We start from the raw sequence: 26,834 nt of genomic DNA on the forward strand, positions 1-26,834 counted from the left end.
AATAAATAAAAAAAATCTTAAAAAAAAAAAAAAAAAAAAAAAAAAACAGACCCTGGTCCAGAGAGCTCAAGACCCTTGTGGAGAGTCTGAGACGGCAAGAACGAAACTAAGGCCAGAATCTCAGAGGGTGAAAGGAGGCAAGAGCACGGGTGAGCGCTCTCCCTCGGCCCTGATGCCACCTGGTGCCAGCAACCGGGGTCTAAGATAGCAGCAGACCTCTCCTCCTGCCCGGCTGGGTCCCTGGCTATCCTAGAAAGCCCCCCCCTCCCCGCCCCTCACGGCCCCTCTTCCCCCTGGGCCAACCACCACAGCCTCCTGGTAATCCCGCAGCAGAGCCAACCACGCCCTGCTCTGGGGGATGGTCCCCTGGGACCCAAGACTGCCCCCTCCTCAGCCGAGGGCGGCCTCCAGCCTGGGCAGATCTCCTTCTCCACTCCTGGGCTTCCTGCTACCTCTGCCCACCCCTCGAGAGACAAGCGCCCGCACAGCGCAAAGCAGGAACGCCCAAGTACCCTTTATTTTCACTCTGCTGCCCAGCCCAGTGACCTATCCTCTGTCCCGCGGTGGTCCTCGAGGCAACTCGAACACTCTGCCCCCCTCACACCCCTTCTTCCCTCTCCTTTCGTCAGAGACCCACTGGCCACCACCACCCCTACCACACGACGCAAGCCCAGACCTGCCCTGGCTTCCTGGCTCGCTCACCCTCACGCCAGCCACGACCACCCTCCACTTCCTCCGTCCTGGACGGCTGCGCTGGAGTCCTCGCCGTCTCCTCCCTGCCAAATCCTCATCAGCGCCTTGAGAAGACCAAGGTCTGCCCCTCAGGCCACACGGCTCACTGCCCCGCACTCCAGCTCCATTCCGAGGAACCTGGCTCGCCCACACTCCAAATGTGTGCTTGTTCGTTCACTTGTTGATTTCGTGGGTTTTTAGGAGGCCTACCCTGTGCCTGGTCCCAGCACTCAGGGGCCCGTGTCTGCAGGGGGGTGCCCACAGGTTGGGTGGCTCAGGGGAGACAACAGGAACCAGGCTTGGCCCTGGCCCTCCGGAGTCACAGTCTGGTCAAAGAGAGACGGACTCAGATGCCCGCAGCGCAAGATGCTGATTAGGAAACCCAGTGCTTCGGGGTCCCAGGGCAGGAGAAAAGCAATACGGCATCTAAAGCAAGCTACAGGTCACAAAAGAGCTTTGACACCAGTGTCTCCCGAGGGACACAACAGGAGCCACAGAAATGTTCCGAGGAGGAGTACATCAAGGTCAGTCTCCGTCCACCTCCCGAGAACACACGCTCCTTGTGGAGTCGGCACAACAGCTGTTACTTCTCTGCTGCCTTCCTGGGCCTCCCGACCCCCGGTGGCCATGCGGAAGCTGCTGCCTCCCCGAAGCTCTCCGAAGGCCTGGGACTGAAGGGCAGCCTCCGCTGGCTCGCAAGCCTGCTGGGTGGTGTCTGAGCCAGCTTTTTCCTTTCCACATCCTCCCGGTCTCCATCTTCCCGCCTGTTCTGCCTCTACCTGCTTCCCGAGTCTCACCGAGAGTGAGTCACACGGGGAGCCCTCCAGGCCACAAACGGCTCCTTCTCCAGTCTTCTTCCCAGGCCCACTCAGTAAGGGCAGGTCTACCCTGAAAACTCGGGAACAGAGCAGGCCACGTCCCTGCTTCCTAGCAGCTCTCCAGAATGACTGGGGAAGACAGATAGGCTAGAAGCTGGCAGCCTGGAAAGGGTGTTGACAGTGAACAGGACCCAGAAGACTCCGGAGTCCAGCCGCTGCCCTGCCCCCATCTGGATAGGGGATCCTGAATGTTCTCTCCTTCTGCCTACTGCCTCGGCCAAAAAAACAAAAACAAAACAAAACCCTCCACCAGGTCTGGAAGCACACCAGTTTTAGACACTTGGGCCTTTTTTTACCCACTTTGTTAGCTTGGTGACTCTGAGGCACGTTACTCTCTCTCTCTGAGCCTCGGCCCTCGTCTGTAGAATGGGGATGACCACGACGGTAACACCAACCTGACGGGGGCTGCTGTCAAGCTCCAGCGCGATCAGGGACGGGAATGATGTTTCTGTTCTTGACACTGAGCACTGTTAGGAATGGTTATGAGTACCAACCAGTCCTATCCCAGTCGAACACGCTCCCTTATTTTTATGTGCCCTTTCCCGAGAAAGGAAACACTGCTAATTAAATGATGACGTACCGTCATTTAATTAAACTGATACGCACCTTCGTTTCGGGGTTGGTAAAGTATGAAGCAAATGCAGGTCTTAGTTGGATAAGCTAGGCTGTTGTTCTCTGCTGGGCGAGGGTGGATGTTCTGATGGAACATGGAAGGGTCCAAAGGAGAGGACGGGCAGCTCGCGTGGAGGGACCACTGGTGCAGAGGTGAGAGGGCACATGTCGTGTCCAGATTGTAGGATAGCTTGGCGACCAGATATGGGGTGCTTTCCCTCGATTATGGGACACCAGGTAGGGTTTGGGACAGCACCACGTAACCGAGTAAATGAATACTCCTATAATGAAATCTATGAATATGCACCCCAAGTGGGATAACTAGGCTACAAATCAGGCCCAGATCAGGTCTGGCTGGGTTTTCTGGCCAGATGGGCTACCAAAGACTTTGGGTTTTCTGACTTGTAGACTGTAACGGCTGACATCTATTGAAGACTTGCTGTTCAAGTGCTTCTTCCAAGTGCTTCACACATCATAACTCATTTAATTCTTGTAACAAGTGAATGATGTGGGTGCTATTACCATTCCCATTCTACAGATTGGGAAACTGAAACACAAAAAGGGTAAGTGCCTGCCGCTCAGTGGTGGGAGCTCGGCTCCAACCTCCTGACCATTTGGCTCTGCTGCCTCCTCACAGGGGATGCACGAAGAGGAGTTTGGCTTTGGCAGCATTTGGGGACCTATGGTGCCATCAGGAGGCCCCACGGGTCTGAGAGTGTCAGAACTGGGCCTGGAAGTCACAGAACATGGCAGGAAGGAGGCCAAGAAACAGTTTAAGGAGAGTGTTTGTGGAGCGGGAAGAGGGGGGACAGGGGTGAGAAGCCCTGAAGGCCCCAATGTTTTTACAGCATGGAACAGGACAGACACTAAGGAAGAACAGCCAGAACAGCACCCTGACCAGGGGACTCTGGAGTACTCGGGGGCTGCAGACTCTCCCTCCTCTTCACCTGTCAGGATCCTCTGTGTTGTAAAAAGCTTTTCCTCAAGATTGTCAGTACAGTGAGGCTGGAGACACTCCCTTCTCCCAGACTTCCTCTAGAACTGGCGGGCTCCTGTGGGGGCTGGACACCTCCAGACTGTCAGGGGCTCTGGAGTGTGCACATGTCCTCCTTCAGACTGGTGACACCCCTCTAGGCTGTTAACATCTCCTCCACTGTTAGCATCCCTTGGAGGTCTGGATACATCCCCCCAGAGTGTCAGGACACTGGGGGTATGGACACTTTCTCCAGGCTGTTGGGAGTTCTCTTAGGTGTAGACGTGATCTCCTTCAGACTGTCCCGATCCCTCGGGGGTGAGGATGCTGCTTTTTCCTGACTGTCAGGACAGTGTGGGTGTAGACACTTCCTAAGTTGGACTGCCAGGGTCCTGTGGAGTGTGGAGAGCTCGCTCTTCTCCTCCAGGTCACTCTGGGACGGAGACACCTCTTCCCACAAATTGTCAGGCCCCCTGCCCCAGACTGTCAGGAACCCTCTGGGGTATGGCCACCTACTCCCTCCTCCAGACTGGCAGGTCCTTCGACGTGTGGACACTTCTTCCACCAGACCGTCAAGATTATCTGAGTGTGGACTTCTCGTCTAGACTGTCAGGGTGTGGACTGCTCCGCCTCTACATCATCTCTGCCCCCTGAGGCTATGACCCTCTCTGCTTTATGGTTCATTATTGGGAGCCTCTCCTCTCCATCAGTGTCATTACTACAGTGTGGACACCTTCAGGTGTGTGTCCCTTAGGCCAATTTCTGTCACTTCCCAACCATATCACACCTCTAAGAGACTGCTAAGAAATACAAAGGTATCTGGGGTTATCACCATGACAACACACTCACGGATCTAACTGGTCAAGGTCCAGGGATGTTAATTGTTCCCCAATGCATGAGACAGTCCTACATAAAAAGAACTGCTCCACCCCAAATGCACACCACGTCCTACCTTAGAACATGACACTTGCTGTTACAGACACTTGCGGGTTATTCACACACATACTCCTTTTGTTTTCCACCTAGGCGCATGGCTGAGTCACACTTCCCAGCCTCCCTCGCACCACGGTGAGGCCAGTGACTTGGCTCCAGCCAGTCAGTGTGGGCAGAAGTGATGGGCACTGTGTCCTAGCCTGGCCCATGAGCAACCTCCCCTTCCACCCCGATTCTCGGCCCACTTGCCAGCGATGCAGAGTGAGGATCAGGGGGCGGCTCTGAGGCACAGCAAAGGCTCAAGAGGGAAGGAGCCTAGGTGGCCACGCCACTGTATGCAAGGACACTACCCAAATACCCATGCTGGCCTGATACAGGAGCAAAGAGACTTCGAATGTGTGAAGCCACTAAGATTTGGGGGTTATATGGTATGGCAGCTAGCCTGCCTAGTCCAGCTGACCCTTGAACAACACAAGTTTGAACTAGATGGGCCCACTTACAGGCAGATTTTTTTCGATAAATACAGTATAGTACTGTAAGTGTTATTTTCTCTTCCTCATGACTGTCTTAACATTTTCTTTTCTCTAGCTAACTTCACCGTAAGAATACATTATCTAATACATACAACATATAAAGTATGTATCAATCCACTGTTTATGTCATCGGTAAGGTCAACAGTAGGCTACTAGTAGTTGCTAAGTTTCTGGGGAGTCAGAAGTTACAGGCCGATTTGACTACGCGGGGTCGGTGCCCCTAACTACCGCCCCCCCACCATGTTGTTCCAGGGTCAACTGTATACCTGGCCTGTCCCCAGTGTCCTGCAAGTCTGGAGGAAGAGGCAGTCAACGTAAGGCATGTCTACGTCCTACTCCAGAGTGTGCGTGTTCCGAGTAGTAAAAGGCGCTCCTCCTGGTCAGACACTGCTTGGTGGTAAGCTGAACCCTTGCGAAATGAGAAGTGGAGCCTTTCCAGGTGACGCAACCCTATGCTGAAGTACATGGCCTGATAAAAGGAACTCTGCCTGCATTTCGGTTCCCGCCTCCCTCTTTGCCAGGTACCCTTAAGAAGGCAACCCAGTCCAGAAGTATTTCGCTGCGCTTTCAACTACCAGCTGGAAACGCACGCCCCTGCCAGGAAGTCCCTGTCACACTCAGGCCAACCGCCCCCCACCTTTCCCCGGACAGGAAAAGCAGGGAAGCTGCAGGCACACAGTGAGGCGAGCTGGGCGCACGCGGTGGGAGCACGTGGCCGGAAGAGCTGTCCGCGCGCGCGCGCGCACACGCGCGCGCACGTCGGGGCCCGGCTCCCTACCTCTCCCACGTACTCCATGACGAAGCTGTTCTTGCGGATCTTCTCCAGCGTGCGGACGCCCCAGCCGCGCCCGTCGTCCGTGCGGAAGATGCAGAGGTCATAGCGGATGCCCTTCTGCACCACGCGGTTGGGGCAGTCATAGCCGCAGCGGCAGCGGGAGTTGCACTCGTAGATGGGCAGGCCGGCGCGCAGCCGCACCTGACCCTGGTCGTTGTAGGCAAACTTGTGCAGGGACGCCCCGGGGCAGCAGCCTCCAGCGGGGGCCCACAGACAGTCCTGGCACTCGCAGCCCACCGCCACCTGGTTGAGGGTGATGCCCTCACCCACACGGTACTCGTTGATGTATACGAAAGCCCGCGGGGGGCCGTCCAGGTCCACCTCGTTCTCCACGGTGATGCGTCCCAGGTGGCTGCGCTTGGCATTGAGCTCCTGCTCCCAGCGCCGGAGCGCCCGCCTCTGCTTGGCCTTCTGTACCAGGTAGTTGGCCAAGCTTGGGTCCAGGTGCCGGGGGGGCTTTGACCGGTGGTGCCGCCGGAGCAGCTCCCTTTCTAAGTCCTTGTGGAACTGCTTGAGAATGCGCACGCACTTGAGATTCTGCCGTGGCTCCCAGGTGCTCTCGGAGTCTGGGTATCCACGCCATTTTACCAGGTAATACTCTTGTTCCTGTTGGGGGGACCAGGGGACGGGGGCACCGTAAGCGGCCATACCCTTGGCCCAGCCCTTGTGGGACTTCCATCCCAAAGCTGGTGGATCAGACCCAAACCACTCCCGGCGCCTTTTCTGGAATGACTCTATGCGGTGGTTACAAAGCGCGGGCTCTAGCCTGAGGATCCCTAGGTTCAAATCCCACACTCCCCGCTACCACTGTCCAAATTCCAAGTTTTAATCTAATCTACTCCCTCCTCTATCTTCCCTCTCATCAGCCCCCTCCTTCTAGCTGTTCAGGCCCCAACCCTTGGGAGTCACAACTTTCTTAGTCCCCACATCCACCCTCAGCAACTCCTGTCAGCCTCACCTTCAAACTACATCCAGAATCCAACAACTTCAAACCAACGTCATTGCCACCCCCATCATCGCTCGCCTGAATTAGAAGGTAGTAGGCCTCCTCACCAGTCTCCCCAGTCCCACCCTTGCCCCTAGTCTGTTCTCCACTCAGGCGGCAGAGGGATATTTTCTTGCAGAGAGCAGCTAGAGGATACTATTTAACCACACAGATTCTATAGGTAGACACACTGTGTACAAATTCTGGATCTGCAGCTCCTTGGCCAGGTGGCCTTCGCAAGTTATTTAACTTTGCTGACCCTCAGTTTCCTCATCTATAAATAAGAAAAAAAAAAGCTGACATTTTTCTAGCATTCCATACGCAGCAAGTACTGTTCTAAGTAACTTCAATGTTTTATTAACTAATTTAACCCTCACAACTCTGTATGAGCTAGATACTACTAGTCATCTCCATTTTACGGATGAAGAAAATGAACCACAGAGAATGTGGGTAAGTATCCCAGGGCTACAGGGCCAAAATTTGAACCCAACCGTACTGGTTCTAGTATGTTCTCTTTATCCTGCTGTTGCCTCCTCTGGCAATGGTAACAGTTCCCATTTCACAGTGTTGCTGGGGGGATTAAATGAGTTTCTGAGAGGAAGTCCCCAGCACACTGAAAGTGCTCAATAATTGCTAGCTATCATCCGCTCCCTTCCTGGGCTCAGCACCTCAATCTTTGCAACTGGTTTGTATTCCTGTGGAGGTGGGAAGAGAGACTTAGTTGGGGATTCATTCTGGCTCCTACCCCCCTGAGAAAGCCACCTCGTTTCCTCACCTGCAAAATGAGGATGATAAGAAGTCCTACTAAACCTAATTTTTTAAGATTAGAGGAGAAAATTCCCTTTGGAAACAGATGCAGGCAGTGGGGGTGGGGGCAAAGGGGCAGTAAGCCATCTTCCTTGAGACACCCCTGCCCTGGCCAAGGTCACCCCAGACTCACGCGGATCTTCTTGTAATCACACAGGTACTCGACTTCAAAGTCATAGAGATTCCTCTTGGAGATGCCGAGGGCAGGGCAGGAGAGCTTGGCCAGGCGGCACAGGTCCTGTAGCTGATTCCAAGAAGACTTGCAACACACACTGCAGCCTAGAACACGGAGAGCAGAAAGAACTTAATGGGCATCCTGGCGAAGCCATGGGTCAAAGGGGACCCCAAATCCTCTCTGAGACTTCCAAAGGACTGCCTCAGAGTCAGTGAGATTTAATCCACAGGCCTTCCCAATGCTGACACCCTTCTACAACAAAAATGTGCCACTTCTTCAACCCCAGTGCTCATTCCAAGGCTACCCCTGGAGCAGTAGACCTCAAAGTGGGATCTGCTGGATGGATTATCCTAAAGGAATCTATTCCCAGAGCTTCCAACTCCCTCCATACTATTCCTAAAACTGCCCGCAAACGGGCCTAGGGTTCAGGACCTAATCATCCCTCTCCCCACTTTGCAAAATAAAGAGAACAAACCCCCCCATCTCAGTAGGGTGCATTGCCCCAGGGGAACTGGTGGGGATGGGATTACAACCTGTAGGCACCAAACAAAGGTTTAACTGGAAAGACTGGTCCGGAATCCCTTATCTGAAACTCCTGGGGCTAGTTGTGTTTAGGAATTCAGATTTTTTTTTTTTTTTTAATTTTTTACAAGTGTAGTTCTAGGTATGCCCCAGACACTACCTAACACCCCCAGTGTGGTCAGGGGTATCAAGCCATAATCAAACACATTAATAATTCTGCAGCAAAAAATCTGAATTTTTACATTAAATAGGAGAAATAAAGAGGCAAGATAGTCCCACCTTATCATCTAGTTTTGCCACTGAATGGTGCCAAACTTAAGTTTTCAGAATTAGGAAGAAGAGATTGTGGAATGGTATTAGATTTCAGGAAGCTTCCTTGAATGATTAGCCTGGGTCCCTTAAACCTGCAAGGTATATTTTTTCACACTGCATTTTGGCTGTCTCATCTACATTTCTGTGAAGGGTAAAGCCCACCCAAAGGAGTATGCTCTGAATTCAGGAACCAGCAAAACAGCATAGGTTAATGACGATTCTTTTAAATATACCTGGAATGTTTCTGGGGCTATCAGAAATTTTCAAGATGCGGATTTTTTTAAAAAGAATTCTGATTCAAGGCACAATGTGCTTTAGAAGCCATTTTATCAAATCATTCCATAGAACACTCATTCCAAATGCAGTCAGTCCTCATCCTATCTTTAATATTTCCTACCTCCCATTACAAAAATCAAACATCGGAACTCATAATGAAATACTCTAGACGTCAACCTGAAAACCTACAAGAGCTTTGCAGAATTATTTCGTGTGCACCCCCCCCCCCCACTTAGGCAGGCCTAGTGGAGACTCAGCCTGTGCCCACGCTTTCCTCTCCCTATGATGCCTCTCCCTTTCAAACCCCTTAACTTGCATTCGAAACCCACTAAAGTGGTCCCAACTAACCTCTCCAGCTGCTGGCTCCGCACTGACCACAGGTGGATTCCTACCCCTCAGAGGTCCCCCTCACACCGTGGAGCCCATCCTCCCCGCAGCTTTTCTCACCCAGAGGAGCCCACCCTCCCCAACATACTGGAAAAGTCACCCCACTTCCCCTGCACACGAGGGAGTCCAGCTCTCCTATTAGAGAAGCCCCTTTCCCCTCTTCCCAGGGGAGTCTTCTCTACAGCAAACCCTTTCCCCATCACGCGGAAAGGAGGTACCCTCACCCTGAAGAGTCCTCTGTCCCCCCACTCTGAAAAGAGGTCCGTCCCCTTCCCTTCCCTCCCCTTCCGGCGTCTCGCGTGGACACCAACCGGGTAACGGTCACCGGCGGCCGATTTTCCCGCGCGCGGGCGCGGCCTCCCCGACAAGCCCCCGCGCGTGCGCGCGCCGACCGGTCGCGATCAGAGGCGCGCGCCCCCCTCCCGCGTCCCCACTTAGCCCCGCGCCCGCCGCGTTCCGAGGCACGCGCCCCCTCCCCTCAGCCCCGCCCAGCCCCGCGCGCCAGGCCCGGGCTCCCTGAGCCCCATCCTTTCCGCGCCAGGCTTCCGGCTCCCGGCTCCGTGGCCCCGGACGCCGGGGCCCCGAGCCCTCAACGCCACCCCTCCAGCCCACCCGGCCCGGCCAGCAGGCCCGCGCCGCTGCCGCCACTGCTTCACCTTTTAAATTTTCCGCCATCTTTCCCCACGGCTAACGACATTCGGGCCTAACCGGCCTCGCGAGAAGAGAGCTCGCGCGGGCGTGGCCGAGAACGCGCAGCCTATTGGCCGCGCGGCGCCGCGAGCAGCGCCCGCGCGGACCAACCGGCGAGCCGTGACCGGACCCCTCCCCGCCACCCCGCTCGGTCCCGAAGGCAGATGCTCGCCAGCGCTTTCCCAGAGTGCGTCTGGGCGGCGGCGGCGGCGGAGGCAACTAAGGTTGCCGGAGGCCCTGCCCGTCCGCCGGTCTGTCTGTCACGCTGTCAGCCAATCACGTTGTCAGCCAGCCGCACGGGGGATTCTCCGTCCTGTCAGACCCCCAGTTACCACCGTCAGTCAGTCGTCACCACATTTTAACCCCAAGCCGACCGTGACTCCCAAGATGGAACTGTCGCCACGTACAGCTGCTCAGCCGGTCCCCAGACTCAAATCAGACAATGGGTCCATCACCACAGACGACTGTTTAGCTAGACCCCGACCCCCCCCCCGCCCCGCCCCGCCAATTCACACTGTCTGCCAGTCAACAGCGGCACCCATTCGAGCCTCGGGCCAGCTGCGAGTCTCTCAAGGCAGACAGACGGCGCTAACAGCTACACTGTTAGCCAGCCTGTCACTGCCTCCGGCGGCCCCTTTTGCACACAGCCAGTCAAGCAGCCCGTCTCTCCGTGTACTCTTGCTCCGGGGGCAGCTCCGAAAGCCCCAGGGGAAACCGTCTCACAGCCACCAGCCGTGGCCTCAGGCGGGCCGTGATTAGGTCGGGACAGGCTGTCATTGTCCGCATCTAATGTCGCCCTCTCGGGGAGACATTCTAGCCGCAGACATTCTAGCCACTGCTAGTTGGGCGATCTTTAATTCCCTCGGGTGACTCCTCATTCACGCCCTCATCAGGCAGTTACTCCCTCACGGAAGCCTCCACGCCACCTGACAGTGGGTCAGCGGTCTGTCACTTCTCAGGGAAGGCATGCCCACCACTGGTCAGTCATCCAGTCAGTCTCCTCTGACCCAGGCGGGCCCTCAGGGCTGCTGTGGTTCCAACCTGGTACGGCCATCCAGCCAGGTGGCTACACTGATATTTCGATGGGTCAGCTGGCCTGTGACTCGTTCACTGTCCTTCATCGTATTGTCAACCCCCCAGGCAGCCATTCTCAGCGTCTGACGGGCCACACGGTCTGGGTGGAGAGTCACTCACCAGATACAGTTGCTTATCAGGCAGTGACAGATCTGGCCATCAGTCAGCCTGAAATCCCCTCAGGGTAGCCCTCCTTTACGCACCACCGGACCGCGGCGTCACATCCAGACACACTCCCTCAGGCCAGACGTGACTCCCAGCAATCGTCAGCCATTCACAACATCCCGCCCCCCAGGCGGGCAGCAACAGCCCGGGCCATCAGTCAGCCAGCCTGTGAGTCCCTCAGGAGGCTGCCTGTCTTCCACGCTCTCAGACCACCAGCCCCAGCGGGTCCTAGGCCGGCATAATTTCGTTAGATATTCAGTACCTCACAGCATCAGGAAATTGCACCGTCCGTTCCTCAAACTGCCCCCCTCCCTGTGGGTCCGTGAGTTATGTAGGCAACCAAATGATTATACAGTTAAGCAAATGGTTGTTCGGTCGGCCTGCCAGTCTAGCTGTGAGCTAGTTGGGAGAAATGGCCAGTCTGAAGTTCCCGCAGCCCCTGCTTACCGTGAGTGGAACAGCCAGCAGCATGCGCCCCACCACGCATCATCTTCCCTCTCTTTTTCCTTCTAGAACACAGTCAGATGCTGGTCCTCACATGCTCTCAGTCTCCCCGGACAGGCAGAACCCTCCTATTCCCAGAAGTCCAGTCCAACTCATAAGAATGGCTTAAGGCATGACTGAATCTGGAGGGGGTCATATGGGGGTCTGTGGGTGTTGGGCAAACATCCCTTTGTTATTTTACCAGCAAAAGATTGGTTTATTCAGGACTGGCTGAGAATTGCAACGCAGGACAAGCAAGCTATGGCAAAACCATATGCAAGTCCAATAAACAAAGGAGAGGAACATTATGTTATGGAGGAGGAAGTTGGGAGGGGTTGTTTGGAACAAAAGTCTGTTGGAGAAAAGCAAGAGTTCATAGCCATGATGGTTTCTCAGTGGCTGAGCGGCAGGTGTAGTCAATTTCTTATAGGAGCTAGGATGTATATCTTTCCCTCGTGGGGGGCTTGTAATTGACCATTCTTTCCTACTGAGATACTTCTGTTGGGTCTGTAATTGATACTTTTTGCTCTAATTGACATTGAGCGGTAGGTTTCCTCTACCAGCCTCCCCTTCTAGCATCCTGAGTCCATTTTAGTAAGGTTTCCCTTTATTAATTTTCATACTGTGGTCCTCCCCAAACAGTATATATAACAGTATATATAATGCGGTGGGTAAAGGCTTGGGTCTTGGAGCCTAGCTACCCCAGTTCAAATCCCAGCTCCACCGTTTACTAAATTGTGTGACCTCAGGCAGTTTCTTCATCTGTAAAACCTCAGATGAGTGACCTTGGGGAGGACATCTCCCGCTTGTGTGGAAATGAATCTTTCTGGACTAGCATCTGTCCAGGAGACCTCAAAAGTAAGAGGCCACCCTGTTCTTCTTGTGTCCCACTCCCAGCCACTTGTCTGTTCATTCAGCATTAATTTAGTGCCAAGTCTATATTGCCTTGCCCAGTGCTGGGGCCAATATAAGGTCTTATCCATTCCAAGCTGTACAGGTTTGACCTGTTTTTAACGTAAACCTCGTACTCGAGTGTACCACACATACAGAAAGAAGGCACTGACCATGGGTGATCAGCATCACGAGTTTTCACAAGCAAACATACACGTGGAACCAGAACGCAGGTTAAAGGAACATCCCCAACCAGATTCCAGGAATACTTAAATCTGTAACATCTCTGAAATCTGGCTGCATCCCCCAGGCACTGGTGAGTCATAATTTAATTCGCAGTACTTTTTTGTCTTTCTTGGTGATACATACAATGATGGTGCATTTTATGATCAAGGGTGACTCCGGACCAGTCAGTAGTAGGAAGAACAACAACAGCAGTATCTAATGTTTGTAGATGCCTCAAGGAGCCCGGCACTTTGCAGACACTCGAATTCTCTCTGCAACCCCGCGAAGTATGCATTTTTAGTCTCAGTTTAAAGATCGAGAAAACTGAGGCCCAGAAAGGTCAAGCCACTTGTCCACGGTCAATTCTTTTCCGCCAAGCCCGTGCCTCCTGTAGGCAGCGCTCCTGGGGATTCAGAGGTTGTGTAATATAAGGTCTTCTCCAGGACCCCCGTACTGAGGGGGTCCCAAGACACCCTGATTTCTGGGGTTTCCTAGCAGGGAGTGGGGAGGCAGGTGAGTGATAATGACAGGCCCTTCCTAGACCCAGCTCACCCCTGGCAACCTGGCCAAAGTGGGGTGGGAGTGGAAGGTGAAGCACAATGAAAGAGTTAAAAGGAACCCGAGACTCCCTCCTTCTTCTGCTTCTGTGGCTACAGGGGAATTCTTTTTTTTTTTTTTTTTTTAAGATTTTATTTATTTACGTGACAGAGAGAGACACAGCGAGAGAGGGAACACACGCAGGGGGAGTGGGAGAGGGAGAAGAAGGGGGAGTGGGAGAGGGAGAAGAAGGGGGAGTGGGAGAGGGAGAAGCAGGGGGAGTGGGAGAGGGAGAAGCAGGGGGAGTGGGAGAGGGAGAAGCAGGGGGAGTGGGAGAGGGAGAAGCAGGGGGAGTGGGAGAGGGAGAAGCAGGCTTCCTGTGGAGCAGGGAGCCTGATGAGGGGCTCGATCCCAGGACCCTGAGATCATGACCCAAGCCGAAGGCAGTTGCTTAACGACTGAGCCACCCAGGCGCCCCTACAGGGGAATTCTTAAGAGCAAAGCCAGCTCCCACCTCCCACACCTCTACCCTGGCCCTGGCTCTCCTTTGCTCCCTCCTCTGACCCCCAGCCTGCACCTCAGATCGTTTGAAATTCTTCCACTGGTCTTGCAGATGGATGAAGCCTGTCCTCTCTGGATTCCTCCTCACTGTTATCTTTCTCCCCACTCCCCTCCTCCTCCTCTAAAGGTAGGATACCTGAGGTCTTGAATCCACCAGATTTCAGAAATGGAAAGGAGTAGACACCTCTGCTAGGGCTCTGATGTGCAAGAGCTTCTAATCACTCCCTTGGAAATAGCTTTAAACACCAGGGACAGGGGCGCCTGGGTGACTCAGTTGTTAGGCATCTGCCTTCGGCTCAGGTCATGATCCCAGGGCCCTGGGATCGAGCCCCACATCGGGCTCCCTGCTCGGCGGGAAGCCTGCTTCTCCCTCTCCCACTCCCCCTGCTTGTGTTCCCTCTCTCGCTGTCAAATAAATAAATAAAATCTTAAAAAAAATAAAACACCAGGGACAGTTTTGCGTTGCTCCTTTTTTTCTGGTGAGTAATTCCTAGAAGAGGAGGGGGAACCCAGTGGGATCTCAGTTGCAAATCAGTTACATATTGTTACCGCCCTTGTATAGATAAAGAAACTAAGGCTCAGAGGTGGGGCATCTTGCCCAGGTTCTAGAGCCGATCTGTTTGAGTCTTTGCCTCTTCCACTGCCACTGGCCAGGACTTGGTTTGTGCTGAGAACTAGGCAGAACCAAATTTTAAAATGGAGAGAGGGGTCCTGCCCATCAGGATCCTGGTGTGTGAGTTGTGTGCATGGGAGAGTAAGTCTGACCATTGAGTATTCTCTTGATCTAATATTGTGCCGATTGGACCTTAAAAAAAAATAACTAAGCAAATAACTGAACGAGTAACTCCTGCAAATTCACCATGTTTAACCTCACACCAAACTTTTCCCCCACCTCAGGGCCTTCGCACAAGCTGCTCCTTCTGCCTGGAATGCCCTCCCCCCAAAGATTTACTGGTTGACTCCTCTCTCTTTAGGTTCTGCACGACTGTCACAGCGTCCTGGTGGCCTTCCCTGGATGTTCCATCTGAAGGCCATTCCCCCTCAGCATATCACAGCCCTTGTCACCATCTGTAACTATCTTTCATTTCTATTTGATTCCTGGTTTCATATCTGTCTCCTCCACTAGAATGTTGGCGTCACTAGGTTTTCTTCCCACGGCTTTAGCTCCAGCCCCGAGAGTAGTGCCCAGCAACAAATGTTTGTGGGAAGAAAGAAGGGCAGAGGGGCGCCTGGGTGGCTCAGTCGTTAAGCGTCTGCCTTCGGCTCAGGTCATGATCCCAGGGTCCTGGGATCGAGCCCCACATCGGGCTCCCTGCTCCGCGGGAAGCCTGCTTGTCCCTCTCCCACTCCCCCTGCTTGTGTTCCCTCTCTCGCTGTGTCTCTCTCTGTCAAATAAATAAATAAAATCTTTGAAAAAAAAATAAAGGGCAGAAGGGAACAAAGAAATAAATGAGGGAACAAATGAGTGAATAAATAAATGAATGAAATGGGATAGATGAATAAAAGAGACTTTGGGGCTACAGGACCCCAAATTTCCATATTTGGAATATAAACCAACTGAGATTTAGAGAAACAAAAAGAGAGTTATTTTATTTTGGTCTCAAAATCCTTATGTGAGGAGAACCGAGAAATTCTGTATAAAAAGGGGCCCTGGCTCCTGCTAGGGTGAATGTTGGGGACCAGCTTTGGAAGGGTCGGTGGGGAAGAAACGGGGCCTGAGCGCCCTGGAGGCCGGGAGCAGAGGGCAGCGAGCCGCGGCTGCCAGGGGAGGGGGCTCAGAACAGGTGGCGAGGGTGACTCAGTCGTCCCACTCATCGTCCTCATCCTCTTCGCCGGCCTGGTCCTCCCCTTCGTCTGGAGGGAGAGAGAAAGTGGGATTCAGGATGGGCAGAAGGGTTCAAAGGCCAGGGGTGGGGTGAAGTTCCTGGGGTCTGAGAGGTCAAGACTCAGGGTTCTGGGGGGCTGAGGTCCCCTGGGGGCCCGTGCAGTTGAATGAAGAAGGGGCCCCTCAGAGGAGGGAGAGTGACGGTGTGGGCTGGAGTTAGAATGAAAGTTAATATCACTGTCAAAAATGTGGTGTCACACAAGGGTTAATGCTGGGTTTCTTTCTTAATGGGGCGAATTTAAGTATTACAGCGAAGGTGGAGTACATTACAATATTACTATTTCATAGCAGGCTAATGTTAATACTGTTGACCCATAATGGGTTATTGATGATCGCACTGTCAAAAGATGAGGCTTGTTAAAATATTGTCGTGTAATGGACTCTTACTAATCTTGTGGACCTACCCTGGGATTAATGTTAATGTTATCGGCAAAGATAGAGTGAATTCTATTATTGTTCCATGATGACAGTGTTAACACTGTCAAAAAGGAGATTGACACGAGAGTCATGATGGGGTGACTGTTACTATTGGTGGTAGCCGGTGGGGGTGTCTTCACTGGGAAGCGGGCTGGCCGTCCTGGCAAAGGGGGGGCTCTCACCTGAGGAGTGGATGGCTCTGCTTCTCTTCTGCATCACGTGCATCAAGGCTCCCACCAGCCCTTCTGAGCTCTGAGGGGGAGGCTGCAGCGCTGAGCTCTCTGGGGCCCCGGGCGTCTGCAGCAAGCGGGGTCCAGCACAGAGGGTTCAAGGCCCGCGACAGGAGCACTCCTCCCTGCCTCTTCCTCATCATTTCCCCTCCCATACACTCCATTCCCCTTCAGGGTTCCCAACCTACCTCTCCCCACCCGCCTCCCAGCCCTGTCACTGAAACCCAAAAGCCTGGGGCCTCTGCGAGTTTCAGCCCTGGGCCCCAAGATCCTGACTTGCCCAGCACCCCCGAGTCCCAGAGCCCCCCCCCCCCAGTCCCCCATCTCGCCCATCTTCACCTTGTTCAGCTGAATTCCCTGCCGGATTTGATCCAAAAGTGCCCCCCGACCTCCACCAGGGGCCGGGCCCCCCACAGGCCCCAGAGCAGGAGGTGGGGGAGGGACTGGCCCATCCCCAGAGCTGGGTGGTGGGGGTGGTGGTGGTGGTGGTGGAGGCATGGGGGGCCCTCCAGCTCCAGGGGGCGGAGGGAGCAGTGGTCCAGAACGTCCAGTGGCTGGAGGGGGTGGTGGTGGAGGGCCCCCTCGGCCTGGGGGTGGGGGTGCCCGGGGAGTTGGTGGGGGTGGAGCACCTCCCAAAGGTACAGGGGGCAGTGGACCAGAGCGACCCTTGTTGCTCCCGATTGTAGGGGGCCGGGGGGCCTGGTTTCCTCCTCTGGATGGCGGCGGGGGTGGTGGAAGCGGCTCTGGCGGCGGGGGGGGGGGGGGGAGAATAACACAGAGCTATTGTTACAGTTCTCTTCAGAGCCTCGATTTTGCTCATTTGTAACATGGGCACCCCAACTGACCAACTCCTGATTCAAGCAGTGTAAGGGTACCCATGAGGACTGACAGACTGCAGTGTATCTCTTAGGAACCAGCTCCCAGGGCTGGAAAAGAAGGGGGGTGCTCACCCTGGCGCCTCATCTCCTGCCGCACAGCCTCCAGCCCGCCCTGGTCCTCAATGAAATCGTAGATAAGTTTGGAGGTCTCGGCGTCCGTGAGCTGGGCCTCACTGATTCCTGCCCTGGAGAACAGACTCCGCAGGTCCGGGTCCAGGTTGTTTACCTGCCCAGGAGGAAAAAGGCGGCAAGGGCAGTGGTGGGGGAATAAGGTGGCTAGGGGAGGGGCACGGATTATCACTGGGCCCACCCCAGAGGGGGATCTGAGTGTAGAAAGGGTGGGGTCTGGGGGTAGGTCTGAGCCAGTGGACCACGGAAGGGTAGGCAGGTAGTTAAGTGGGTCAAGGGGTCTTTGGAATTACTCACGTCAAATCCATTCTGGGGGTCCCACCCCACGTGGCTGACATGTCTGGGGGAGGTGAGGAGATCCCAGTGAAGCCCCACTGCCCTTCCTTCCCTCCCTTCCTAGTGAAGCCCTCTTGCCCTCCCCTGCCCAGAGGGACTCTGGATGAGACCTAAGTGAATGAATGAGTGACTGAATGAGAGCAGTAGTCATGGAATTAGAAGGGGTCCGTGGTTTGTACTGCCCATCTGTCCAAACATCCCTTTTTCTACCATCCACACACCCATCCATTTGTCCACCTAGCCATTTGCATTCACCTGTCAGACCACCCATCTATTGTATATTTGTCTTTCTACTCATCTGCCCACATACATCTATTTACCCGCTTCTCTGCCAACCTGTCTTCACACATGCTTGTCCATCTACCCATCCATCTACCCATGTGCCCACCTTTCAATCCATCCACTCTTTTGTCTACCTATTCAACCACACACTTCTATTTATCCATTGAGCTGTCCGTTCATCCACGCATCTGGCCACCTATCCATCCCCATCCACCTTCCCTGTGAACCAACCAGATATCCATCCATCTGTCCAGACACTCATCCACTCACCCATCCATCTACCCTCCCACTTCCCATTTACCCATTCACCCATCCATCCAACCACCTATCCACTCATTCCCTGACCAACCCATTCATTCATTCATTCATTCATTCATTCATTCATTCATTCATCCAGCCATTCATCTACCCGCCCACCAGCCCACCCAGGGTGGGACTAAGGGGAAGCAAGTGAGGTGCCTAGGGCGCAAAAGTTAAGGAGGCCCTCCCTCTCAGAGTCATGAACTGCAGTTGCATGACCCTTAGAATAACTGCCTCTGTAAATTTTGCAACATTAGTGCCGCACTTGCCTCTCCTTAGGCCTGGCCTTGCACCCAGCCACCTACTCACTCATCTACCCACCCACCCACCCACCCACCCATCTTCCATCCTTCCATCCACCCAGCTCTCTTCCTGCCCATCTTTTCATCTGCCCACCCCCCAACAGGGATCTGTGGGACTAGTGGGGAAAGGTTCTCACTTGAATCCACTTGGTGCACCAATATCAGCCTTGCTGATCTTCTTCTTCCCTGAGCGTTTCTTATCAGCTGGGCCAGGCCCAGGTGCTGGGAGCCCACGGTATCGTGAACTCGTGATGTCGGGGTTCTGGATGTCCACTGTTACTAGCCCCAGGGACAGTTGGCCAGATGCTGGGCCTGTGGGGAGAATAGGGTGATTGAGCCACTGACCTACTTACCTACCAACCAAAGCATAGGGGCAAGAGATAGGGCGAGTGTTGGGGGAATCTGTGTGTGTGTGTTTGATGGTCATGGAGGGTGTAGGTGAGGGGTCCAATTGGGGTTTATGGAGAAGTGGATGGTGGGTTCCACAAACCATTCTTACCTTCACCAATTCATTTATTTATTCATCCACTCATGCTTTTCACTTAATTACTGATTCATTCACTCATGGCTCAGTAACCAATTAATTTGTTAAATCAGTCAGTCAGTCAGTCAGTCAATCATTGCTTTCTTCACTGATTGAAATGCTATGTCACTTATTCATTTACTTGCTGTTCAGTTCATTCCCTCATTCATTAACTGAGTCAATCACCCATCCATCCATTCATCCATATATCCACATCCTCATTCACCTATATATCTGTACACCCACCTATACATCTATATATCTACATTTTCATCTTCCCATCAATTCATCCTCCACTCAGCCATCTACCTACCCACCCATTTGCCCACTTATCTCTGCACTCCCCGACTACTCGTCCGTCCACCCACTCCTCACCCATCTATCTATCTACTCCCCCACCCACCTGTCCACCCAGAGACACAGGGAAGAATCAGCACTCACCCCCTTGGTCTCCGCCTGGGTGTGGGGGCAGGGGTGGGATCCCTCCTCTTCTCTCTGGAAAGATGGAATGGGTAGAGAGCTATTACAACCCTGCCATAGATTCCTGGGCTAGCCCCTTAGTACCCTCCTTGAACTTGAAGACTCACCTTCATTGGCTGGTGCTGGTGGTGGGGGTAGCTGGCGTCTATCTGTGGAGAGACAGGTGGACTGGGAACCAGAACCATAAGAGGGGCTTCTCCAGCTCCCCACTCTTGCACACACTTCTGCCCAACCTCCTTTCCTCCCCGAAGGCCTCCTCACCTCCACTTTGCCTCTGATTCCTTTTTTGGATCTTCTCCTGCACCAGGGCCCGGAAGGCCTGGGCCTCGCCCTCATCTGCAAAGTTCAGCCCTGCTTGGCAGGCCTGCACACATCTTGGGCTCAATAGCCTTCCAGGCGCCCCCCCCACACAGCTTTCCCATCTCCTCCCCACACCCCACCTGAGGCCCAGGGGTTGAGGGGTCACTCACATCTCCAGCAAAAGTGTGGAAGAAGGGGGTGGGAGTGGAATAGACCAACTGTGAGTACAGCTCCTGTTCCCAGAGCAGCCGGCCAGCCTGGAGAGGTGAGGAGGGGGCACATTAGCAGGGAGGCATGTCCTGGGTGGCAGGCCTCTGTTATCCGGGCAAGGAGAATGGTGTCCTAATTTGGGGCCCCAGGATCAGATTGGAGACTTCAAGCTTATCATCAGAGTTAGGGGTCTAGATGTCAGGTGTGGAGGGTTGGGGTACCATATGGGAGTTAGACATTGCAGTCAGAGATTTGGATTTGGGATTCAGGGCCCCAGATGTGGGACTTGGGGGCTTGAATATGAGGGTTTAGGACTCCAGTCCTAGGAAACTGAGCCCATTCATAGACTCCATCTTACATCCTTCCTTTATGGGGGGCCTTCATCTGGGCAGGTAGGGCTCCAGTACTGGGAGTTGGAGTTGAGATTTGAGGTTCAGACACACAGACTTGAAAGTTTTGGGGGTGGGGGATTCAGTCAAGGTATATGCAATTTGATGTTTGTGAGGCAAAGCTATGGCTTAGGAGCTAGGCAAACATTTAGGGCCCAGGAGTTTTGACGGGGGGATTTCTGGAACCCAAAAGTTTGAGTTTAGAACAGATTTGAGGTTCAGGTAAAAATACAGTGCTCATTTTTTTTTTTTTTTTTGAGTTCATGAAACAGATTAGATTTAGGAGCTATACTAATAGTTGGGGGGTTATAAATCTTGACATGGGGATTCTGGGGTCAGTCATCAAAGACAAAGAAAGCCAAACCAGAGTCTGACCCTCCCACTTCCCATTTACCCATTCACCCATTCATCCATCTAGAGATGAAGTCTTTGGTTCTGGGGCTCAGGGGTTCACTGCTCTGTCCAAGGCCTTGGGGCTTTAGACACAGATCTGGGTTTGCGGGTTGAAAACTGGTTTGCACGTCCAGCGGGGGGATGGGGGTCACCTGAAGGCCATAAAGACGGATGAAGTAGGACTTCTGGGGGTTATCCTTCACGAAGCACACAGCCCCACAGTGCTCCTTGGTCCAGTGCTCAGCTCCAGGAGGTAATGCCAGGTACAGCTGAACAACGGCGGTGGCCAATGTCTGGGAGGGAAGAGCAGGGCTCAGGGGAATCTGGTTAGCCAGAGGGTCTAGTTCTTCCTTGTCCGCGGCTGTCCTGGCTCCAAAGGAAGAGCCGAAGCCAGAGGGAAAGTAGACAGACATCGCAATCAAGATCTTCCTGGGATTGGTGAATGGGGGTAAGTGGGTTTTAGGAGAGGAGATGATGGAGAAGGGAAGGAAGAGGGGAGGAGGGGAAGAAAGAGGAGGAAAGGAGAACGATGGGGATGATGAGGAGGCAGAAGAGGAGGAGAGGAAGAGGAGGAAAGGGAGGGAGACAGGGAGGGCCAGGAGATCCCCAGCTCACCCAGCATTTCCGACCCAGCATCTCGAAGAGTCGCTGGTTCTCGTGGTCCTGGAGGAGTGTGGAGGGTATGTTCTGCTGAACCCCTGGTCCTCCGCGACCCCCAGACCTGCCTCCCACAGGGCCCCCACTCATGGTGCCTCCTGCCCTTGTCCTCTCCGGTCAGGCTCTGGGTGCAGGGTAAGAAGAGGAACTTCCGCAGTGCACAGGGGAACAGGAAGTACAAAAAACCACAAGGGAAACAAGTCCTCCAGGGGCCCCTGGGTGGGCCCGGCCTCCTCCTCCCTCCCTCAGACAGGCTTGGACCCTCCTCCCTCAGAATGGGGCCCTCCTCCATTTGGCTGGTTAAGACCCATCTTTGGGGCCAGCTCATGTCTTCCTCCCTCTTTCTTACTCCCCGAGGCCCATTTCCCTCGAACTGGCTCAGATCCTCCTCCCTCTGATTGGCTGGGAGCAAGAGCTAGGCCACTGCTGCACTTCTGCTGGAGGACGCTATGGTGGAGGGCAGTCCGGGGACTGAGCGGCCTCCTTCCTCCCCAAAGCATCCAGCTGCTCTGGGCCTGAGGCCCAAGGCCCCTCGTGCGGAAGGGTTACCGTGTTAAAACTTTTCCTCTAATAACATTAAGTGCCTGGGATCCCCCCGCCGCTCGTGAGACCCCCAACAATGCACCGACCCCCAGCTCCCTTCCCCATCCCTTCCCCCTGCCTCCCCGCAGTTCCCAAATCACTTTCTGCTTCTCATCCCTTCACAGCATATGACTGCCTAGGCAACGTCTAGTTTAATCCCCCATTTTGTTTAATCCCCCGTTGCTTTTGAACCTTTAAAAGTCTGGATTCTTGAGGCGCCTGGGTGGCTCAGTCTGTTAAGCAGCTGCCTTCAGCTAAAGTCATGGTCCCAGGGTCCTGGCGCCGTGTCGTCGGGCTCCTTGCTCAGCAGCGAGCCTGCTTCTCCCTCTCCCCGATTGTGCTCTCTCTATCTCTCTCTCTCTCTGTGTCAAATAAGTAAATACAATCTTAAAAAATAAAATAAAAGTCTGGATTCTTCAGAGTCTTGCTTTTTCTCCCGCACACAATGCACTACGTTTACCCAATGTTGATGTAAGCCACCGAATGTATGTGCCCCGCGGTGTTCTGACCTCTGTAAATATTGACCCATTTAAATCCTCCTAACAGCCTACGGGACATACACCCTTACTGGGTCCATTTGCTCGTGGGAAGTGAGGGAACGGAGGCACGCTGATTTTCCCGGTAGCTCCCAGCCAGCAAGTGGCAGGGCCCGGATCCCACGCCAGGCCGGCTGGGTCCAGAGTGCACACTTTCCATCACTGTGCTCCGTGCCTGCTCTCTGGTAAGATCTGTATCTGCCTCTAACCGTGGCTGCTCCTGTTCACTGCTGAACAGTAGTCCAGTTGTTGGTGTGATTTGTTTAGCTGTATTCTCCTGCTAACGGATGTTAGGCCGTTCTGGCTTTGGCTGTTGGGAGCTACACTGCTGTGTTTGCTCCCTTGCACATCTCCCGGTCCACTCGGGCACGCATACACTCGGGACAGGAATCAGGGGCGACTTGTAGGGTTTGCCTATCTCTGACTGGACCAGATTATGCCAGGCTCTTCTCCCAAGTGGATGCTAGCTCAGTCCTCACACCTCCCTGGGCCTCGGTTTACCGTTTGGGGACATGAAGCTCTCGGCCACATACAGCACAACTCACAACTCAGCTTCTGGAACCCACAACCCACCAGGCAATTTCGTACCTCTGGGCCTGGAACGCCTTCCAGCCTGTTCGTGGGGCAAGGCCCTGCATTGTTCCTTAAAAAGCCATTGCAGGGACACCTGGGTGGCTCAGTCAGTTGAGCGTCTGCCTTCGGCTCAGGTCAGGATCCCAGCGTCCTGGGATCGAGCCCCATATCGGGCTCCTTGCTCAGCGGGGAGCCTGCTTCTCCCTCTGCCTGCTGCTTCCCCTGCTTGTGCTCTCTCTCTCTGACAAATAAATAAAAATTAAAAAAAAAAAAAGCCATTGCTGGGGCACCTGGGTGGCTCAGTCGTTAAGCATCTGCCTTCGGCTCAGGTCATGATCCCAGGGTCCTGGGATCAAGCCCCGCATCGGGCTCCCTGCTCCGCGGGAAGCCTGCTTCTCCCTCTCCCACTCCCCCTGCTTGTGTTCCCTCTCTCGCTGTCTCTCTCTCAAATAAATAAATAAAATCTTAAAAAAAAAAAAGCCACTGCATTCATTCATTTTAACACTGCTCATTGTGCTCCTGCCGGGTGCCAAGCCTATCTCCAGGATCTGGCACAAACTAGACGCTCAATAAACGTTTACTGAAGGAATCAATGAGGGATTAGTGTCTAATTTGATTTAGTGTTTTCTGAACTTTTTCTAAGTGGCTTACATTTATTAACTCGTTTCACCTTCACAGATGACCCCATGAGGTAAACGCTACTCTTATCCCCATTTTACTGATAGGGAAGTCGAGGCCCAGGGAAGTAAGCTAACTTGCCCAAGATCACCCGGCTCGTGAATGGTGGAGCGGAGGCCAAATATGTGAGAAGTGATTCCTAATCTGTCAAGTGTCACACGGGGGCAGAGACAAAATTCTTCTGCTCTTTCTCTGCCTTTTGTTCTCCACCTTCCTCTTGCTTCTTTCTCTGCCCCTAGATCTGTCTCCCTTAAGTCTATACCAGGGGGCCTTAAGCCTCTGCTACATTTGCATTAACATTTAAAAGTTCTGGGCGCCTGGGTGGCTTAGCTGGTTGAGCGACTGCCTTCAGCTCAGGTCATGATCCTGGAGTCCCTGGATCGAGTCCCGCATCAGGCTCCCTGCTCAGCGGGGAGTCTGCTTCTCCCTCTGATCCTCTCCCCACTCACGCTCTCTCTCACTCTCTCAAATAAATAAAGAAAATCTTTAAAAAAATAAAATAACATTTAAAAGTTATATATTTCTGGGGTGCCTCAGTGGTTGAGTGTCCGACTCTTGGTTTCGGCTCAGGTGGTGATCTCAGGGTCATGGGACCGAGCTCCGTGTAGGGCTCCATGCTCAGTTCGAGGTCTGCTGAAGTTTCTCTCTCCCTCTGCTTCTCTCTCTCTCTCTCAAATAAATAAATAAATCTTTAAAAAAAATTTTAAGATTTTTATTTCTTTATTTATATGACAGAGAGAGAGCACAAGCAGGGGGAGTGGCAGAGGGAGAAGCAGACTCCCCGCGGAGTAGGGAGCCCGATGCGGGGCTCCATCCCAGGACCCTGGGATCCTGACCTGAGCCGAAGACAGACGCTTAACCGACTGAGCCACCCAGGTGCCCACAAATAAATCTTCTTTTAAAAAGTTATATATTTCCTGTTCTTCTAAGTAGCAGACAGGTTTAAAATGTATACTCTTCTCTAACTAAAAAACCTAGAGTTTTGTTATTTTAGTCCCTAACAGAATGAGTTTCCCCACCCTGGAATATAGTGATTTGGTAATCATTTTTCAGATTATCCAAATTATTGAATTACTTTGTTGACCTGCATAAGGAGTTGGGAGCTGGCTTATTTCACCTTTATGTATCCCCATCGGTTCTTGCTTTTCTGCACTGGATGACAGTCTTTGGTGACGTGATGCCCTCAAAGGTAATTTGCTCTCCAGGGCCTTCAAATAGATTTAAGAAGAAGAACAAGAACCTTAATTTAGCTTTTATGGTTCTCAGCAGGAGGGTAGGTCGAATATGAGTCAGCCCACCACAGCTGGGAGCAGCAGTTCGAGCTTACTTCTTAGTAAGCCAGTGAATACCCAGAAAGCCCCAAGAACCAGGATATACCCAGTAACTTAGACCATCCTGATGTCCCTCCGCCACCTCCTCCTGCCACAGTCCCCCCACCCCCTGCCCCGGGGTCACCAGATGGAGAACCATTTCCTGTTTATATCCTGTGCTTATTTTGCTTTATTCTGAGAGGATATTGCCTACAAGATCCTGCCTGCCACACCTCAGGCCCTGAGTAGGGAATAAGAAAGACACCGTCAGTGATAAGACATGGGGTTATCTTCCCCACTTTGGTCCTACCGCACGACTGAGTCCACAGAAGAGACTAGGCACACGTAGGGTCCTACCGCTGTCCTCTAGGACCAAACTGAGGCCAAGATGGCAACATTTTCTTTGCCATGCCATCCTTCTCCTCCCCTTAGCCCCCCTGCCTCCCGTGGTCCTCTGGACCCCGACTGAGGGGTGCTCCCTAGGGACAGGCGGAAGGAAGCAGCAGTGCCCAACCCTCTGACCCAATCCTTTGACCATCCTGGAATGACATTCAGGTACATGACAAGTCTCGGTGGTGTGGGGCTGTCCCCCAGCATCCTAGGCCCCTGCCCATTCAATGCCGGAGCACCCCGTCATTGTGACAACCGAACTCGGCCAACCAGGAATTTCTAAAACACACTCCCCAGGCCAGGAAGGAACGTGACCCTTGTCTGTCTTGTTCATCGCCGTATGCCCACCACCCTGGCACGAGGCACAAGACCCTGCATGCTGTTCAATCAGTATTTGTGGAATAATCATCCTACAGTCCAGCTACCTGTGCTGTGATTTACTGCCCTCTCTTCATCCCCCGCTGCCTGGGGAAAGGGGGAAGAAAAGAACTCAGTGCAGGGGCCAGCCTCTCTCACAGAGGTGTCTAAACCGTTCATGGATGCTATGGGCAAATGGGTGCTTTCTTAGGGGTGCTCGGGAGGGGGGCTGATTTCTAGTTCTGGTGGGGGTGGAGTGAGGATGGGGGCACACAGAAAAGCAGAGACACCTGGAAAGATAAGAATGGCTCAGTGGCGGGGCACCCGGCTGGCTCAGTCGGTCGAGCATGTGACTCTTGATCTCAGAGTCATGAGTTCAAGCCCCACGTTGGGCAGAGAGCTTACTTTAATAAAATAGAAAAAAAAATGGCTCAGTGGTTAGAACCACAAATTCTGGAGCCCTACAGCCTGGCTCTGGCTGTGCCACTTATGAGCTGTTTTTTTTTTTTTCTTTAAATATTTTATTTATTTATTTGAGAGCGAGAGTGTGTGTATACAAGTGGGGTGGGGGCAGAGGGAGAGGGAGAAGCAGACTCCCCACTGAGCAGGGAGCCGGATGCGGGATCATTCTTGTTCCCAGGGGCCCAATCCTAGGACCCCGGGATCATGACCTGAGCAGAAGGCAGACGCTTAACCAACTTGAGCCACCCAGGCGCCCCCACTTAGGGCTGTTTAAAGTCTGGGAGCCTCTCAGTGCCTCCCTTTTCTCATCCATAAAGTGAAGATAATAGCAGTTAAGGTTGCTGGGAAGGCTAAATGAGATAATTCATGCAAAGTGATTAGGCCATGTAATTATGCATTATTGTTGTTTTTCTGAAATAGCTGAGTAACTTGGATGAATGAATTATCACACCTCAGCCCAGCATTCTCCCACCCTCGCCCCAATCCTCTCCTCACCCTCCTCCATACCACTTTCAGGTCCCACCGCCCTTGGTGGATGGTGAGAGACCCGGAACACCTGACCACCTTCCCACTGCCCTTTCTCTACTTTCCCTTGCTGCAAAGACCATCTCAGAGATGTATTCCGGGGGCCCCGACTCCTCCAGGGCCG

The 26,834-nt window shown here is 53.4% G+C and overlaps 2 protein-coding genes across 2 annotated transcripts in view; both read right to left on the reverse strand.

Moving 5' to 3' along the window:
• The window catches only part of SUV39H1 (SUV39H1 histone lysine methyltransferase), a 13,443-nt gene extending 3,788 nt beyond the window's left edge, over nt 1–9,655 (reverse strand). The window contains exons 1-3 of the mRNA XM_021678952.1: nt 9,617–9,655; nt 7,422–7,567; nt 5,440–6,102 (exon numbers count right to left, since the gene is read on the reverse strand). Of these exons, the coding sequence (XP_021534627.1) occupies nt 5,440–6,102; nt 7,422–7,567; nt 9,617–9,635 (828 nt within the window). The 5' untranslated portion in view covers nt 9,636–9,655. The remainder of the gene's footprint in view (nt 1–5,439; nt 6,103–7,421; nt 7,568–9,616) is intronic.
• Nucleotides 9,656–15,186: 5,531 nt separating this feature from the next.
• Nucleotides 15,187–21,455, reverse strand: WAS (WASP actin nucleation promoting factor). The gene is made up of 12 exons (XM_044911749.1): nt 21,256–21,455; nt 20,793–20,933; nt 19,819–19,905; nt 19,610–19,712; nt 19,456–19,497; nt 19,310–19,363; nt 18,483–18,657; nt 17,423–17,465; nt 17,069–17,222; nt 16,458–16,861; nt 16,071–16,185; nt 15,187–15,440 (listed from the first exon to the last, which is right to left on the reverse strand). The coding sequence occupies exons 1-12, from the start codon at nt 21,385–21,387 to the stop codon at nt 15,385–15,387; spliced, it is 1,506 nt and encodes a 501-aa protein (XP_044767684.1). The 5' UTR covers nt 21,388–21,455; the 3' UTR covers nt 15,187–15,384.
• Nucleotides 21,456–26,834: the final 5,379 nt, after the last annotated feature.

This window comes from Neomonachus schauinslandi, chromosome X, assembly GCF_002201575.2.
Source record: "Neomonachus schauinslandi chromosome X, ASM220157v2, whole genome shotgun sequence".
In the NCBI taxonomy this organism is placed as follows: domain Eukaryota; kingdom Metazoa; phylum Chordata; class Mammalia; order Carnivora; family Phocidae; genus Neomonachus; species Neomonachus schauinslandi.